This window comes from Macaca fascicularis, chromosome 5 (genome assembly GCF_037993035.2).
Source record: "Macaca fascicularis isolate 582-1 chromosome 5, T2T-MFA8v1.1".
Lineage (NCBI taxonomy): Eukaryota > Metazoa > Chordata > Mammalia > Primates > Cercopithecidae > Macaca > Macaca fascicularis.
In genome coordinates, this window is record NC_088379.1 from 155363465 (window position 1) to 155377658 (window position 14194).

General features: G+C 35.8%; 1 protein-coding gene across 7 annotated transcripts in view; it reads right to left on the reverse strand.

Annotated features, from left to right (window-relative positions):
- Positions 1-14194, reverse strand: part of LRBA (LPS responsive beige-like anchor protein) — a 768738-nt gene that overhangs the window by 200444 nt on the left and 554100 nt on the right. For all 7 annotated transcript variants that reach the window (XR_012435154.1, XR_010586615.2, XM_015450901.3 and 4 more), the window contains 2 exons: positions 4636-4751; positions 564-676 (listed from right to left, as the gene is read on the reverse strand). Coding sequence is in view for 5 of the 7 variants with exons in the window: in XM_015450901.3 (XP_015306387.2) it covers positions 564-676; positions 4636-4751 (229 nt within the window). In the remaining 2 variants the exon portion in view is untranslated. The remainder of the gene's footprint in view (positions 1-563; positions 677-4635; positions 4752-14194) is intronic.

The window sequence follows — 14194 nt, forward strand, 5'->3', positions numbered from 1 at the left end:
TGGTCAAAGAAAGAACAACTGAATATCAGTAAATAACTGCAATGGATTGAAACATCAAATGCATTTAAATCTATGAGTTCATAAAGATAATTTTTTAATAGTCAGTTGGGTACCACTGCAGAATGCTAGGAATCAACTCAATATTTTGAAAACTGTTATGTAAATTAACAGAAAAGAGTAAGAATTAAACTTCTATCCTGTCTTTTCTCTGCAATGTACCACTGGATACCCTAGTAGTAGAAGAGAGGAAATGCCTCCTTATAGAATGAGTCCCATAAATAAGTGAAATAAAAGTGATATTTTAAATACTACAAATTTGCAATGCTTACTAAATTAATGAATCCATGCACTGAATATCAGTGCTAACATCACAAAAGAGAAGTAGTGTTTATCATGCACATTAAATTTTTCCAATTGAAAATACTGAAAATATATTTAAGAGATAATTATATTAAAGGTACATATTTGAAAAAAATTTTTAAGTTAAGTAAAATAACTGAAATCAATCCAATTTATTTTTATATGCCAGACAATTATATTTCAGATGATTACTGAGAAATTACCTTGGACAAATCTCTGAAGTTGGTGGGCAAGGTAAGATCCAGTTCTTCTGATTCATAATTAGTGATGACCCAAGGAAACACTGGATACTGATTTAAGTCATTATAACTCCGGCCTGATAGGGAAAAAAGTTACTTGTAATTTATAATTTTAAAAATGAAATAAACCGATTCAGTAATATAATTTCATAAAAATAAGATTAACAATTTTTGATTGCCAGATATCATTCTCAGTATCCATACTTTATCTCATTTAATCCTCACAACAATCCTACGAAATTATATCATCTCCATTTCACAGATGAAAAAATTGAGTCACAAAAGGTTAGGTAACTTGCCCCAAATCACACAACTAGTAATGGTCAAACCATATTCAAATTCAGATTTTCTGGTCCTAAGTTTGTGTTCTTTTAAACTACATTCGACATTTTTTTATCACTTGAAAGCCTGCCCCAAATAAAATACTCTTTTTTAAGACTTTAAAAAGCTATTTGTAATTCTCACAGTTTTTCAAAACAAGAATCCTTTCTCTGCCATTAATAATCAACCAACCAACTAAGCAATCAAGTTTAAATGACTTAACCCTGGTGGACATTCACCGGTCATCTGTAAAATGACGGCATTGCACTAAATAACTCTGAAATTTCTGTGGTAGTTTTCAAATCCTATAATCCTCTGAAAATAATGTGCAGTATTATCAATGTTGCTTCCTTACATGCCCAAATGCGGCTATATGCTCCTCTATACCTCTTTCTAATGACATTCAATGACCTATTTAGATTTATTAAAAATACAAATTACAGCAAAAGAGGAGGTAGTCCTTCTACATACGTACAGCAGATTTTTGGATATTACCTTTTTAGGATATTACCTTGGATATTACCTTTTAGGTAGCATAGTGGATGAGATCATTGTTTCTGGAATCAAAATGCTGGTGTTTGAATCCCAGCTCCTATTTACTAGTCTATGCCTATTTTTAGTTAGATTTAACATGAACAGACTTTTATGGCAAAAATATAAGAGAGACAAGTATATTAATATTGTTTGAATTCCTTTCTTATTATATATTCTATCATTTCCATTCCTTTTTCTTTCTCAAATATGTACTGATGTCATATCAATACATACCTGAATATTAAAGTAGTTCTCTGCATATACTCTTGGTATCTAAGCCTTTTTTATGGTCTGATGTTTTTAACTTTTTATTTTACTCTATTCATCTTAGGCTTGAGGCCTATTAGGGTACCAGAGTTCATTTTTGGCTGACCCGAAACAGTCTTATAAAACATTAAAACAATGACATTTTTAATTCATAGGTCATTAATGTCACTACATATTTCTATCAATAATTTTAATTTCTCCACAAAAAATAACAAAACATAGCAGCAGAAAAAAAAATGTATGATTCCCTTTTGCTCCCCCATTTCCTTCTCCTTCTGATTTAAATGTTGGTAAACAGTAAAATCATCTTGTCCCATCTATTTAAATAATCAGAAATAATTTTTTATTGTACCTAAAAAATGAAGCGTATGTACCTGCTCAGTGTAATTAGACTTTTAATTAAGTTAAACTCAATACACAGTTATTAAATATGAACTGATGGCCATTTGGGAAATGCATCATGATATCATGAGAATCTATATGCGGCACAGAAAATAAAGTAAAAGAAATCTTAAGTGAGACTTAACTTCACCCTCTAATGCACATTTAAAAAATCTAAAGCAAATGATCGATTCTGTATTTATAAAAAATGTACAGGGAATATACTTAAAAGACACCGCAGGCACAATAAAAGCTATTTGAGAACAGATCATTTCATAAATGTTGCTCCATAATCATAACTGTGCATTCAATATGGGTTAATTGATTTACTACATGCAAAATACATCCATTAAACTTGTTACATAAGTTTCCTGTCACTACTACTTAAAAATTCTCTTAGTCACTAGTTCTGTAATTTCTACTAAATTCAACATAACCATTGACATTTTTTTCATGCCTTTTCCTCAGCTGACTGTGAGATAAACTTCTAATAAAATTTAGAACTTTCAATGTGAGCCCCTCAACTTCTAATTCTTTGCAACATCCCCTCACTCTTTCCCATTTCTCTAACAGGGTCTTTTCTTTGCTAAGAGAAATTGCTTCACCTGAGCTCTCGAACCTGTTTCCCTCATAACTTGAATTGTTACTTTTCCTCTCTCCTCCTCTTTCATCATTTTTCCTCTCTGCCCCAACCCATCCTCTGTTAATAACACATTTAAAAGAACCATAATTGGCTGGGCATGGTGGCTCATGCCTGTAATCCCAGCACTTTGGAAGGCCAAGGCGGGCAGATAACCTGAGGTCAGGAGTTTAAGACCAGCCTGGCCAACATGGTCAAACCCCGTCTCTACCAAACATACAAAAATTAGCCGGGTGGGGTGGCAGGAGCCTATAATCCCAGCTACTTGCAAGGCTGAGGCAGGAGAACCTCTTGAACCTGGGAGGCAGAAGTTGCAGTGAGCTGAGATCGTGCCATTGCACTCCAGCCTGGGGAAGAGGAGAGAAACTTCGTCTCAAAAAAAAAAAAAAAAAATCTGTAATTACATCTACAGTTACTATTTCATTTCAAAATATTCAGCCCTTATAATCAACCGTTTTTGCTGGCCTTAAACATGAACCTCTATGAAGTAATAAGGAAGCCTCTAAATACTAAACCCAAAGACAAGTTCTATCCTCATTCTGAAGTCTCCCTCTCCATTCTGTAACATTTGACACAGGTGAAAATTCCTTCCTCCCTCTTTTACCTTGCCTCCCAAGACATCTGACTTACCTCAGTTCTCCTACTATATCTACAAATTCTAGGATCACTCATTCCTTTTTGTCCTTTACTAACTTTCCTTCTTTTTTCTTCTCATACGCAAAAGAATTTCCCTGTCTTATCTCACTGCTTTCTGTATTATCTTCCTTGCTGATCTCACATCTCTCAGTGATTTCCTCTCTATGCAGATGAAATTCAACAATGTCCTAGTTCTGAATATCCTCCTTGCCCTATACTTCCAAAAACTCTTTCTGATACCTTAACTTGAAAGTCTTGCTGGCACAATAAAATCATCATCTTTCCCTAGATGAAATTTTCTGACTTCTTTTTCCATTAATTGCACCACCATTTTCCCAGTAACGCAGGCCAGAAGCCTGGAAGTCTTTTCAGATACTTTCTTCTCATTTATCACCTACATTCATTCAGCTGCATATCAAATGGCTGGTGCCTTGTGAATTCTTACAGAATTTGTTTCTTCTTTTTAATTCCCACTGATACCTAATGGAAGCCCTCATTACTACACACACACAAACACACACACACACAGAATTACTTCCTAACTTTACTTTCTGCCCAGTCTCTATCCACCCAAATTTATCTTACATACGCTGCCTCCAAGTTAATTTTTGATGCAGCTCTAATATCACTTAGGTGCTCAAAAACTTTCAAAAGTTTCCCAATGAACTGACTGCTAACTCTTCAAAGTGACAAGAAAATCGTTCTTCACACTAACATTCTTATTTTTTCCCATTATATCTTTACAAATATATACTTCATGCACACATAAATATACAGTATATACAGACATACAAACTATACCATTCATTGCTCTCTAGGTACACTTTATGTATTCTCATCTTTGTATGTTTGCTTATGCTTTCAGTATTACATGGAAAGACTTCTAACATTCCAACCACTTCCTCTGCTAGTCAAATAGTATCCATCCTTATAAAACCACTGAAACCTTATTTTCTCCTTACTCCCACCAACTGGGTGCATATAATTTCCCTCTCTCTCTGTCCTTTTAATCACCACAGTACCTTGAATTTTTTACTGATATATCCCGTTCTAGAATCACGTAAATATTCACATTTGTACTTAAAATGACTCCTATGAGAGTAAGCAACATACCCTATTCTCTTTGTATACCCTTTGTAGTATTCTAGTAGCAATAATGGCAATAGAACAAGCTAGTTATACCATTACTCAAAATAATCTAACAACTGAAATCAATAATTTATTGTCTAAAATAATCAATGCATGGAATTAAGTTACCTGCTATCGTGTTGAGAAACATCAAGTACTCAAAATTGGAAATCTCTCTGTGTTGCCATCGCTGGGTCATGTTAGAAGCCTTAAAAAGCTGACGTGGACTAGCTAATGAAATACGTCTGCAAGAAAAAGAATTCAATGTGGACTCCATCTTAAGATTAATTATATCACAATAATAAATCATGAATTATCTGTGCTTATTCATTCATAATAATATCTATAATTCTGAAAAGTTCTACTCATGTTAGACTAATGAATACTAGAGAGGTTTCAATCTACAATTCATGGTTGAACAAAAGATGTAGACTAGCCACAGATCTATTATACATGTTCTATTCATTCAGGTAAGCTGTCATTACAGTGCCATTATAAAGTACAGGTTCAATAAAAGTTGATTAATAACAGTATAATTAATAATTCACTGCTTTACTGATATAAAAAGAAATTATAGTAGCTGGGAAGTACATATAAAATTATATTCACATGTCTTTATTGTAATAGTTATCTTAAAGAGAATACATTTTTACATTATAAATTTAAATATATTTGCATATACTTTGTATCAAAGAGAAGAGAGATTCTAAACTATTTAGGCGTCTGCTCATGGGGTAAAGAGAAATTTTTTAAATATAGCTTAATAGAAGACAAATTTTCCTGTGGCCTCATAATGAAATGTAAACATCAGGGAATAGAACTGATCAATACAAAGAGCAGTGGGAAACAGATGGCAGAATTAATTATTACATTCAAAGCCTAGAATCTCAGAGAAATATGCTGTCACAGTTCTTTCTACCACAAAGAACAATGTAATTATTTTGTAAAAGGTTCACTGAAGTATAATTTACATGCCATAAAATTCATCCAATTTGTATAATTCAGCATTTTTTTTTTTTAAATTTGAGAGTTGTGCAATTATCACAATTCACTTTAGAACATTTTCTTCATCTCTTCTCGGCCTTTTGGCTAAAATCAAGTGTAGAACATTTTCATCACCACAAAAATGTGCCTTGTACCTATTTACAGATAATCTTCATTCCTATCCCCACCTACAGGCAACTAGCAATCTACTCCGTGTCTCTAGTAAACCCACCTTTTCTAGACATTTTGGATCAATGGAATTATACATTAGTATGTAGTCTTTTGAGTCAGGTTTCTTTCACTAAACATAATGTCTTTGAGGTTTACCAATATGGTAGCATGTATCCATAGTTCATTCCTTTTTATTGCTGACTAGTATCCCACTGTATATAGAATACAGCACATTTTATCTAGTACATGGACATTTAACAGTTTTTGCTATTATAAATAATGCTACCATAAATATTCATGTATATACCTTTATATGAAAATACATTTTCATTTCTTTTGGGTAGATTCCTAGGAGTGGAACTGCTACGTTGTATGTTGAGTTTATCTATAATTTTTTGAGAAACCACCAAATTGTTTTCCAAGGTGGCTATACCACTATATGTTCCAATTAACAATGTATAAATTCATCTCCACATCCTCGCCAATACTCGCTCTTGTATTTTGATTATGACCATTCTAGTTAGTGTAAAACAGTATTTTTAATGTATGTTGTTAAGCATCTTTTCACTTGCTGATTGGTCATTTGTACATCTTCTTTGGTGAAATGACTAATCAAATCTTTTACTCATTTACTGAGCTGTTTGTATTTTATCATTGAGTTGTTAGAATTCTATATACATTCTGAATACAAGTCTGTGATAGTTAATTTTATGTGTCAGCTTGACTGGATTAAGTGACCTTAGAGAGCTGGTAAAACACGATTTCTGGGTATATCTGTGATAGCATTTCCAGAGAGATTAGTACTTGAACCAGTGGGCTTAGTAATGCAGACTGCTCTCTCCAGTGTGGTGAGCATCATCCAGTCGATTGAGGACTGAATACAACGAGAAGGAGAAAGGGTGAATTCCCTCTTCTCCTCAAGGTGGGAATCTATATTCTCCTCCTCTTGGACAGTAGGAGCTCTTGGTTCTCTATCCTTCAATTCTTCCCCCATCCCTCTCTCCTCAGACCTTCAAGCCTTGGGCTCAGTCATGGGCTCCCCTGGCCTTCAAATTAGGATTGAATTACACCACTGTCTTTCCTGGGTCTCCAGCTGTAGATGGTGTATCGTGGAATTTCTTAGCCTCCATGGTCATATAAGCCAATTCCCATAATAAATCTCTTATATATCCATACATATCCTATTGGTTTTCTTTTTCTGGAGAATGCAGGCTAATAAAAAGTGCTTTGTCAGACACATGATATATAAATGTTTTATCAGTCTGTGGCTTATCTCTTCATTTACTTAGTGATCAATTTTGAAACACAAAAGTTTTACATTTTGGTTGAGTCTAATTTCTCAATTTTTTCTTTTGTGGATTATGCTTTTAGTGTTACATCTGAGAACTCTTTGCCTTTCCCAACATCAGAAAGTTTTTCTCCTATGTTTTCTTTCAGATATTTTATAGTTTTACTTCTCACATATAGGCCTATATTTTGAGTTAATTTTTTTGACTGATATGTGGTAAGCATCAAAATTTTCTTGTATGTAAACATCCAATTTTCTCCACAAATTGTTTAAAGCCTATCTTTTCCTCACTGAATTGTGTTGGCACCTATGCTGCAAAACAATTGACCACAAATGCAAGGATTTATTTGTGTATTGTCAGTTCTCTTCCTTTAATTTATATGCCTATCTTTGTACAATTACCACAACTGAGGACTGAGTACAATGAAAATGAGGAAGGGTGAATTCCCTCAGTATCTTGATAACTGTGGCTCTAGAGTAAGTTTTGAAATCAAGGTACGTCTTCCAATTTTGTTCTTATATTTCAAAATTGTTTAGGCTATTCTAGGTGCATTCATTTCAACTTCCCAATTTCTCCAAAAAAGTCTATTAGGAATTTGATAGGGATTGTATTGATTTTATAGATCTAGGGAAAACTACCCTATTAATTATATTGAGTCTTCTGATCCATGAACATGGAATGTCTCCATTTATTAAGGTCTATTTTTAATTTCTCTTAAAAATGTTTTACACTTTTCATTGTACAAATCTACACTTCTGTGATCTGTAAAGAGGGCTACTTTTTTTCTTCATTTCCAGTACAGATATCTTCAATTTCTCCCTTCCTTCCTCTCTTTCTTCCTTGTTGTACAAGCTAACATCTCCAATGTAATGCTGAATAGAAGTGGTAAAAATGGGAAGACATTTTTACCCTCCTAAACTTTGGGGAAAAGTATTCAGTCTTTCAACTTTAAGTATGATGTCCATATTGGGAGCTTTTTGGTAGATGATTTTTGTCAATTTGTGGAAATTTCTTTAGTTGAAAGTTAGTTGAGAGTTTTTAAGCATGAATGTGTGTTAAATTTTCTCAAATGCTTTTTTTATGAAATGACAGTAAGGTTTTTCTCCTTTATAAATACTGGTGCACAACATAAATTGATCTTCAGATTTAAATTAACCGGCGTCCTAGTGATAAAACCCACATGAACATTTTATAAATCCTTTTTATATGCTGCTGAATTTGGTTTCCTAAATTTTATTTTAAAAAATTGTGTCTCTGTTCAGGAGGGAAACTGGCCTATGCGTTTTTCTTGTGAGTTTTCCTGTGGTGTCTTTGTCTGGCAATGGTACTGGGGTGACTGACCTTATAGAATGAGTTGCAAGTGTTTTCTCCCCTCCAATTTTCTGGATGAGTAGGTTAAAGATTTATATCATTTCTAGTTTAAATATTTTATTGCATTAACTAGTAAAGACAAATGGGTCTGGGCTTTTCTTTAAGGAAAGATTTTTAAATTAATAATTCATTTTCTTTATGCGTTATAGGTCCATTCAGATTTTCAATTTCTTCTTGAGCCAGTTTTGGCAATTCTGTTTTTCTAAGAATTTGTCCATATCATTTAAGTATCTAATTTGTTGGCATGAAGTTGTCCATGATGTTCCTTTCTACTCCTTTTAATTTCTGTAGGCTCAGGCTGGGCTTGGTGGTTCACACCTGTAATCCCAGCACTTTAGAAGATTGAGGCGGGAGGATCACTTGAGCCCGAGTTCAAGGCCAGCTTGAGCAACATAGGAAGACCTTATCTCTACCAAAAAAAAAAAAAATCAAAAGATTAGCCCGACATGGTGGCATGTGCCTGTAGTCCCAGCTACTCAGGAGGCTGAAATGGCAGAATGGCTTGAGCCCAGGAGTCTGAGGCTGCAGTGAGCTATAACTGTGCCAACTGCACTCCAGCCAGGGCAACAGAGCAAGATCCTGTCTCTATAAAAGAAGAAAAAGAAACAGGAAAAAAGAATAAAGATTCTATATGCTCAATAGTTATGTCTCTACTTTCACTTCTAATTTAAGTAATTTGTGTCATCTTTCATGGTTAGGTTAAAGTCTGTCAATTTTACTGATCTTCGCAAAGAATCAGCTTTTGTTTCATTGATCTTCTTTAGTGTTTTTGCTTTATGTTTCATTGATTTTTGTTATAATCTTCATTACTCATTTTTTTCTACTTGCTTTGCATTTAGTTTGCTCTCCTCTATTGTCTAAAAGTAGAAGCATAGGTTATTGATTTGAGGAATTTATTTCAGATATGGGTGTTTAAAGCTGTAAATTTTCACTTAATATTACTTTAGCTGCATCGCATAAATTTTGATATGTTATACCTCTGCTGGATATAGGCATCCGAATTAGTAAGCTTCTCAGTCCCATGGGAGAAAGAGTTGCTGGCCATAGAAGTAACCAAAAGCACGAATAGCTACATGGCAGAAAGTGTGAGGACAAAAAAAAAAAAAGACGCTCCCAAGCCCAGGAACTCTCTAGGTTCTAGGAGGTATATAGAGGAGGAAGTGGTGCAGACCATGGAACATGGAATCAAAAAAAAATGAAGCCCTCTCCACCACTACCACTCTAGCCACACAGCCTAAGCTCACTCCCTTTTCTGTACTTCTCTAAGCTTCTAACGGCAAAATAACATATCTCCTGGTAGCTGTTACAACCCCTGATATGCATGTATTAAACTCCTTGGTTAGTGCTCCTGTAGAAAAAAGAAAATGCCTGAAAACAAGTGATAGGGTTGGGCAAAACTCACAGTGAAACAGAAAAACTAAAATGAAAACTATTGGGTGGCGCCTTTGGGCTGACTCAATATATTTTTGTTATGGCTTAAAACTGGTATCTGCGTGTATATGTTTGCACTGTAAGTGCTCCTGGGTGTCAGAAAGAATACTCCAGATCAAGAACGACAACAGGTAGAAAACTGATAATAGGACTAACTCTCTTGCTGACTGCCATCAGTGGTGAGTCAGGATTTAGCACAATAGTCTCTACCCTCTCATGTCCTACTGGTTGACAAGTCAGAACACTTGGTCTTAATGGCCCTGACTTGTAGTGTTATCACAACCAAACCAAAAGGAGTAGCTCATAAATGCCAACAAAATTCAGGGTCCTGCTTGCCAAGTAAAGCTTCTTGATATTGTGTGGGCAAATTCACAACATTCAATCCTCTGGAGGTCAAAAGCTGCTGTTGCTAAATGTGATGGACAGTTTTCAGTCTACGTCTTACTGATTTCTCATCAGATATTTTCATGTTTAAAAACTATCATCCCTTGGTGATATGGTTTGGATTTGTGTCTCCACCCAAATATCACATCGAATTGTGTATTAGTCCACTCTCACAAACTATAAAAAACTGCCTAAGAAAGACTGGGTAATTTACAAAGAAAAGAGGTTTAATTGACTCCACATGGTTGAGGAGGCCTCAGGAAACTACAATCATGGTGGAAGGCAAAGAAGGAAGCACCTTCTTCAAAGGCAGCAGTCGGGGACGGAGAACCGAGAAAAAATTAAACCATCAGATCTCGTGAGAACTCACTCACTATCACGAGAACAACATGGGGGAAACTGCCCCCATGATCCAATCAGGTCCTCCCTTGACATGTGGGGATTATAATTTGAGATGAGATTTGGGTGGGGACATAGAGCAAAATCATATCAAATTGTAACCCCCAGTGTTGGAGGTGGGGCCTGGTGGGAGGTGATTATATCACGGGGTAAATTTCCTCCTTGCTGTTCTCATGACAGTGAGTGAGTGAGTTTTCACGAGATCTGGTTGTTGAAGAGTGTGTGGCACTCCCCTCCCCGCTTCTTCCTCATGCTCCTGCCATATAAGATATGTCTGCTTCCCCTTCACCTTCTACCATGATTGTAAGTTTCCTCTCCAGCCATGCTTCCTTATAGCCTGAGGAAACATGAGCCAATTTAACCTCCTTTCTTTACCCAGTTTCAGGTATCTCTTTACAGAGGTATGAGAACAGACTAATACACTTGGCATCATACTTTCCTGGGTTTCCTATCTTTTGAGCCACTCTTGTTTTTGCTCTTAGCGTTGTTGTTTTTGGGGAGGGGGGGGCAGGGATGTCCTGTTTCCCTTACCTAACCTTTACATGCTGAGCTTTTCCAGATGCATCCCTAGTTCCTGTTGGCATTCTACAATCTCTCCCCAGATGAACTCACTCCCTCTCATGGCTTCAAATTTCATATACATGGTAGTGACTCTCAATTACTAGGCCTTTCTTTTGAGCTCTCAACCTACCTGTTTATATCTAGCTTCCTATTCAACATCTCAATCTGGACGTCTCTCAGGGGTTCCAGTTTCAAGGACCTAAAATTGAACTCATTTTCTGTCCATCTACCTCCTCCCCACAACCCCAGCCATGGGGATGGAAGGATGTTTATACAAATACTGTTTGTCCAGTATTCCTAATCTCAGTAAATGCCACTGAGCAGCTCGAGCTGAGACTTGAGTATGGACTAAACATATTGAACATCTCCCTTTGTCATCACCCCCCAAATCGCTGAGTCTTATAAATTACATTTCTTAAAAATCTCTAAACAAAAATGTCTCTCTTCAGCTACATTATCAACATCACATATCATCCAGATGTCTTCAGTAGGCTCTGGTCTTATATAAATAACACCCTCTTCCTAATATCACTAAGTTCCAGTGATACTTGCTTTCCAGCATTTCTTAGAACACTAGAAGCTCCCTGTCTTGCTTCAGGGCCTTTGCATATACTACGCCTTTGTTCAAAGAACAGCTGGTTGTATTTCTTCAAATCAAAACTTAAAAGTCACATAGGAAGATATTCCTGGTTATCTTATCCAAAGCAACCGATCTCCACTCCACGAATCACTACTACAACACTCTAATTATATCCTTCCTGTCATTTATCACAGCTATTTAGTTTACATGTTTGTTTTAAAAATGTATGGGTAAAATGGTATCTATCTTGTACATTGCTGAGTGCTTGACACATTATAACTGAAAATCTATTTAAGAAACTGATTAATAAATTAAGACTTATAGGCTGAGCACGGTGGCTCATGCCTATAATCCCAGCAGTTTAGGAGGTTGAGGTGGCAGGATCACTTTAGCCCAGGATTTTGAGATCAGCCTGGACAATGGAGCAAGACTGCATCTCTTACAAAAAAAAACAAAAATTAGCCAGGCATAGTAGCATATGCCTATAGTACCAGCTAATGGGAAGCTGAGGTGAGAGAATTGCTTGAGCCCAACAGGTTGAGCTGCTGTGACTGTACCACTGCAATCCAGCACTCCAGCCTGGGTGACACAGCAAGACCCTGTCTTTAATAAATAAATAAATAAATAAATAAATAAATAAATAAATAAATAAAAAAGGACATCTAGCTTTAACTGTGGGAGAACATTACAAAACATTCCCAGGTATGAAAACATGTACTAGGTGTGATAAACAAATCTTTTCTAAAATAAAGAGAAAATTGGTTGAAAAAGACTTTTTAACTAGCATAAGGAAATCTACTATGCTCCTCTGGGCTGCTTCTTCCTGAACTCTGAAATCCTCATTAAATTATAAAAAGTATCTAATCAAAAGCATTACTGGTATTGTAAGGCAATATTGCTTATAATCTAGAAGGATCACTTTATTTGCCCTATTTACATAAAAGTTGTGACCTGTGGTGGTTTTGAAATATATCCTCAAGAGGTGGAGCTTAATTCCCCTCCCCTGGAGTTTGGGCTGTATTTAGTGACCCACTTGTAATGAATACAATGTATCTGAAATAATGGTATATAACTATCAAGAGTAAGTAATAAAAAAAAAACGGGGGCTTCTGCTTCATTCTCTCTTGGATCACTTGCTTTGCAGGAAGCCAGCTCCCATGTCATGTAGACACTCCAGTAGCAGATGGAAAAACTGACTTGGTAAGGAACTGAGGCCTACCGCTAAGGAGCTCATGAGAGATTCCTTTGAGAGCCATCCAGCCACAGGCTGGTTGTAGCTACTACTAACATCCTAGCTGATGTCTGTACATTCTATCGCAATTGCATTTGTAATAGGATGTTGTCTTAAAATTTTAAAATAAACACTGATCAAAAGTAGCTCAAATCAATACCAACTTAGGTATGCTAAAAGTAAACTGTAGGTTTCCACTGCTAATATGTTTCAATCAATAGAAAAATCCCAGTGTTCGCTCTTTCCAGTTCTTAAATTAGTTAACTAAATTGTATTGATGATGAATCAATACCTACTATGAAAGGAAATAATTAGTAATTATGCTATTTCAATGTAGTCCCAGCACACAGAAAAAAAATGCATATGCCTACACTCTCCCAATACCCTATACCATGACAGAGAATTTGCCGATTTAACATTTCTCTCAGATACTTAGTAGCTTACTTTCAGCAATATAAATGCTAGTTATTAAGTCCATACATTCAAATACAAAACTAATATGTGAACTCTGATTTACCAGAGGTTACAGATATAGGTTTTAATTACATATAGTTACAAAATCCTTAATCTATAGATTTAATATTATATTAAATAAAAAATTATATGATATAATAGAGCAAAATCCAATCTTTTATCAAAATGATTAAAAGTTTTAATCAGATTTACCATGTGTATATTAAACAATACCATAGTACATACTAAAATGATTATAATAAATACTTCTTTTTTTTTTTTTTTTTTTTGAGACGGAGTCTTGCTCTGTAGCCCGGGCTGGAGTGCAGTGGCCGGATCTCAGCTCACTACAAGCTCCGCCTCCCGGGTTTAGGCCATTCTCCTGCCTCAGCCTCCCGAGGAGCTGGGACTACAGGCGCCCGCCACCTCGCCCGGCTAGTTTTTTTTTTTTGTATTTTTAGTAGAGACGGGGTTTCACGGTGTTAGCCAGGATGGTCTCGATCTCCTGACCTCGTGATCCGCCCATCTCGGCCTCCCAAAGTGCTGGGATTACAGGCTTGAGCCACCGCACCCGGCCTACATGGGAACACTATTTGTGGTTTTTTGAGGAAGAGATATAATTTAATACCATAATATTTGTCAAACTTAAGTGTACAATTTGATGGGATTTGAAAATATATATATATGTGTGTGTGTGTGTGTGTATATATATATATTTGTGTAACCACCACCACAGTCAACATACACTTTAAAAGGTCCCTCATAACCCTCTGCAGCCAATTTCCTTGCCCCAACTCCTGGCCCCTAGTAACCAATAATCTGCTTTCTGCTACT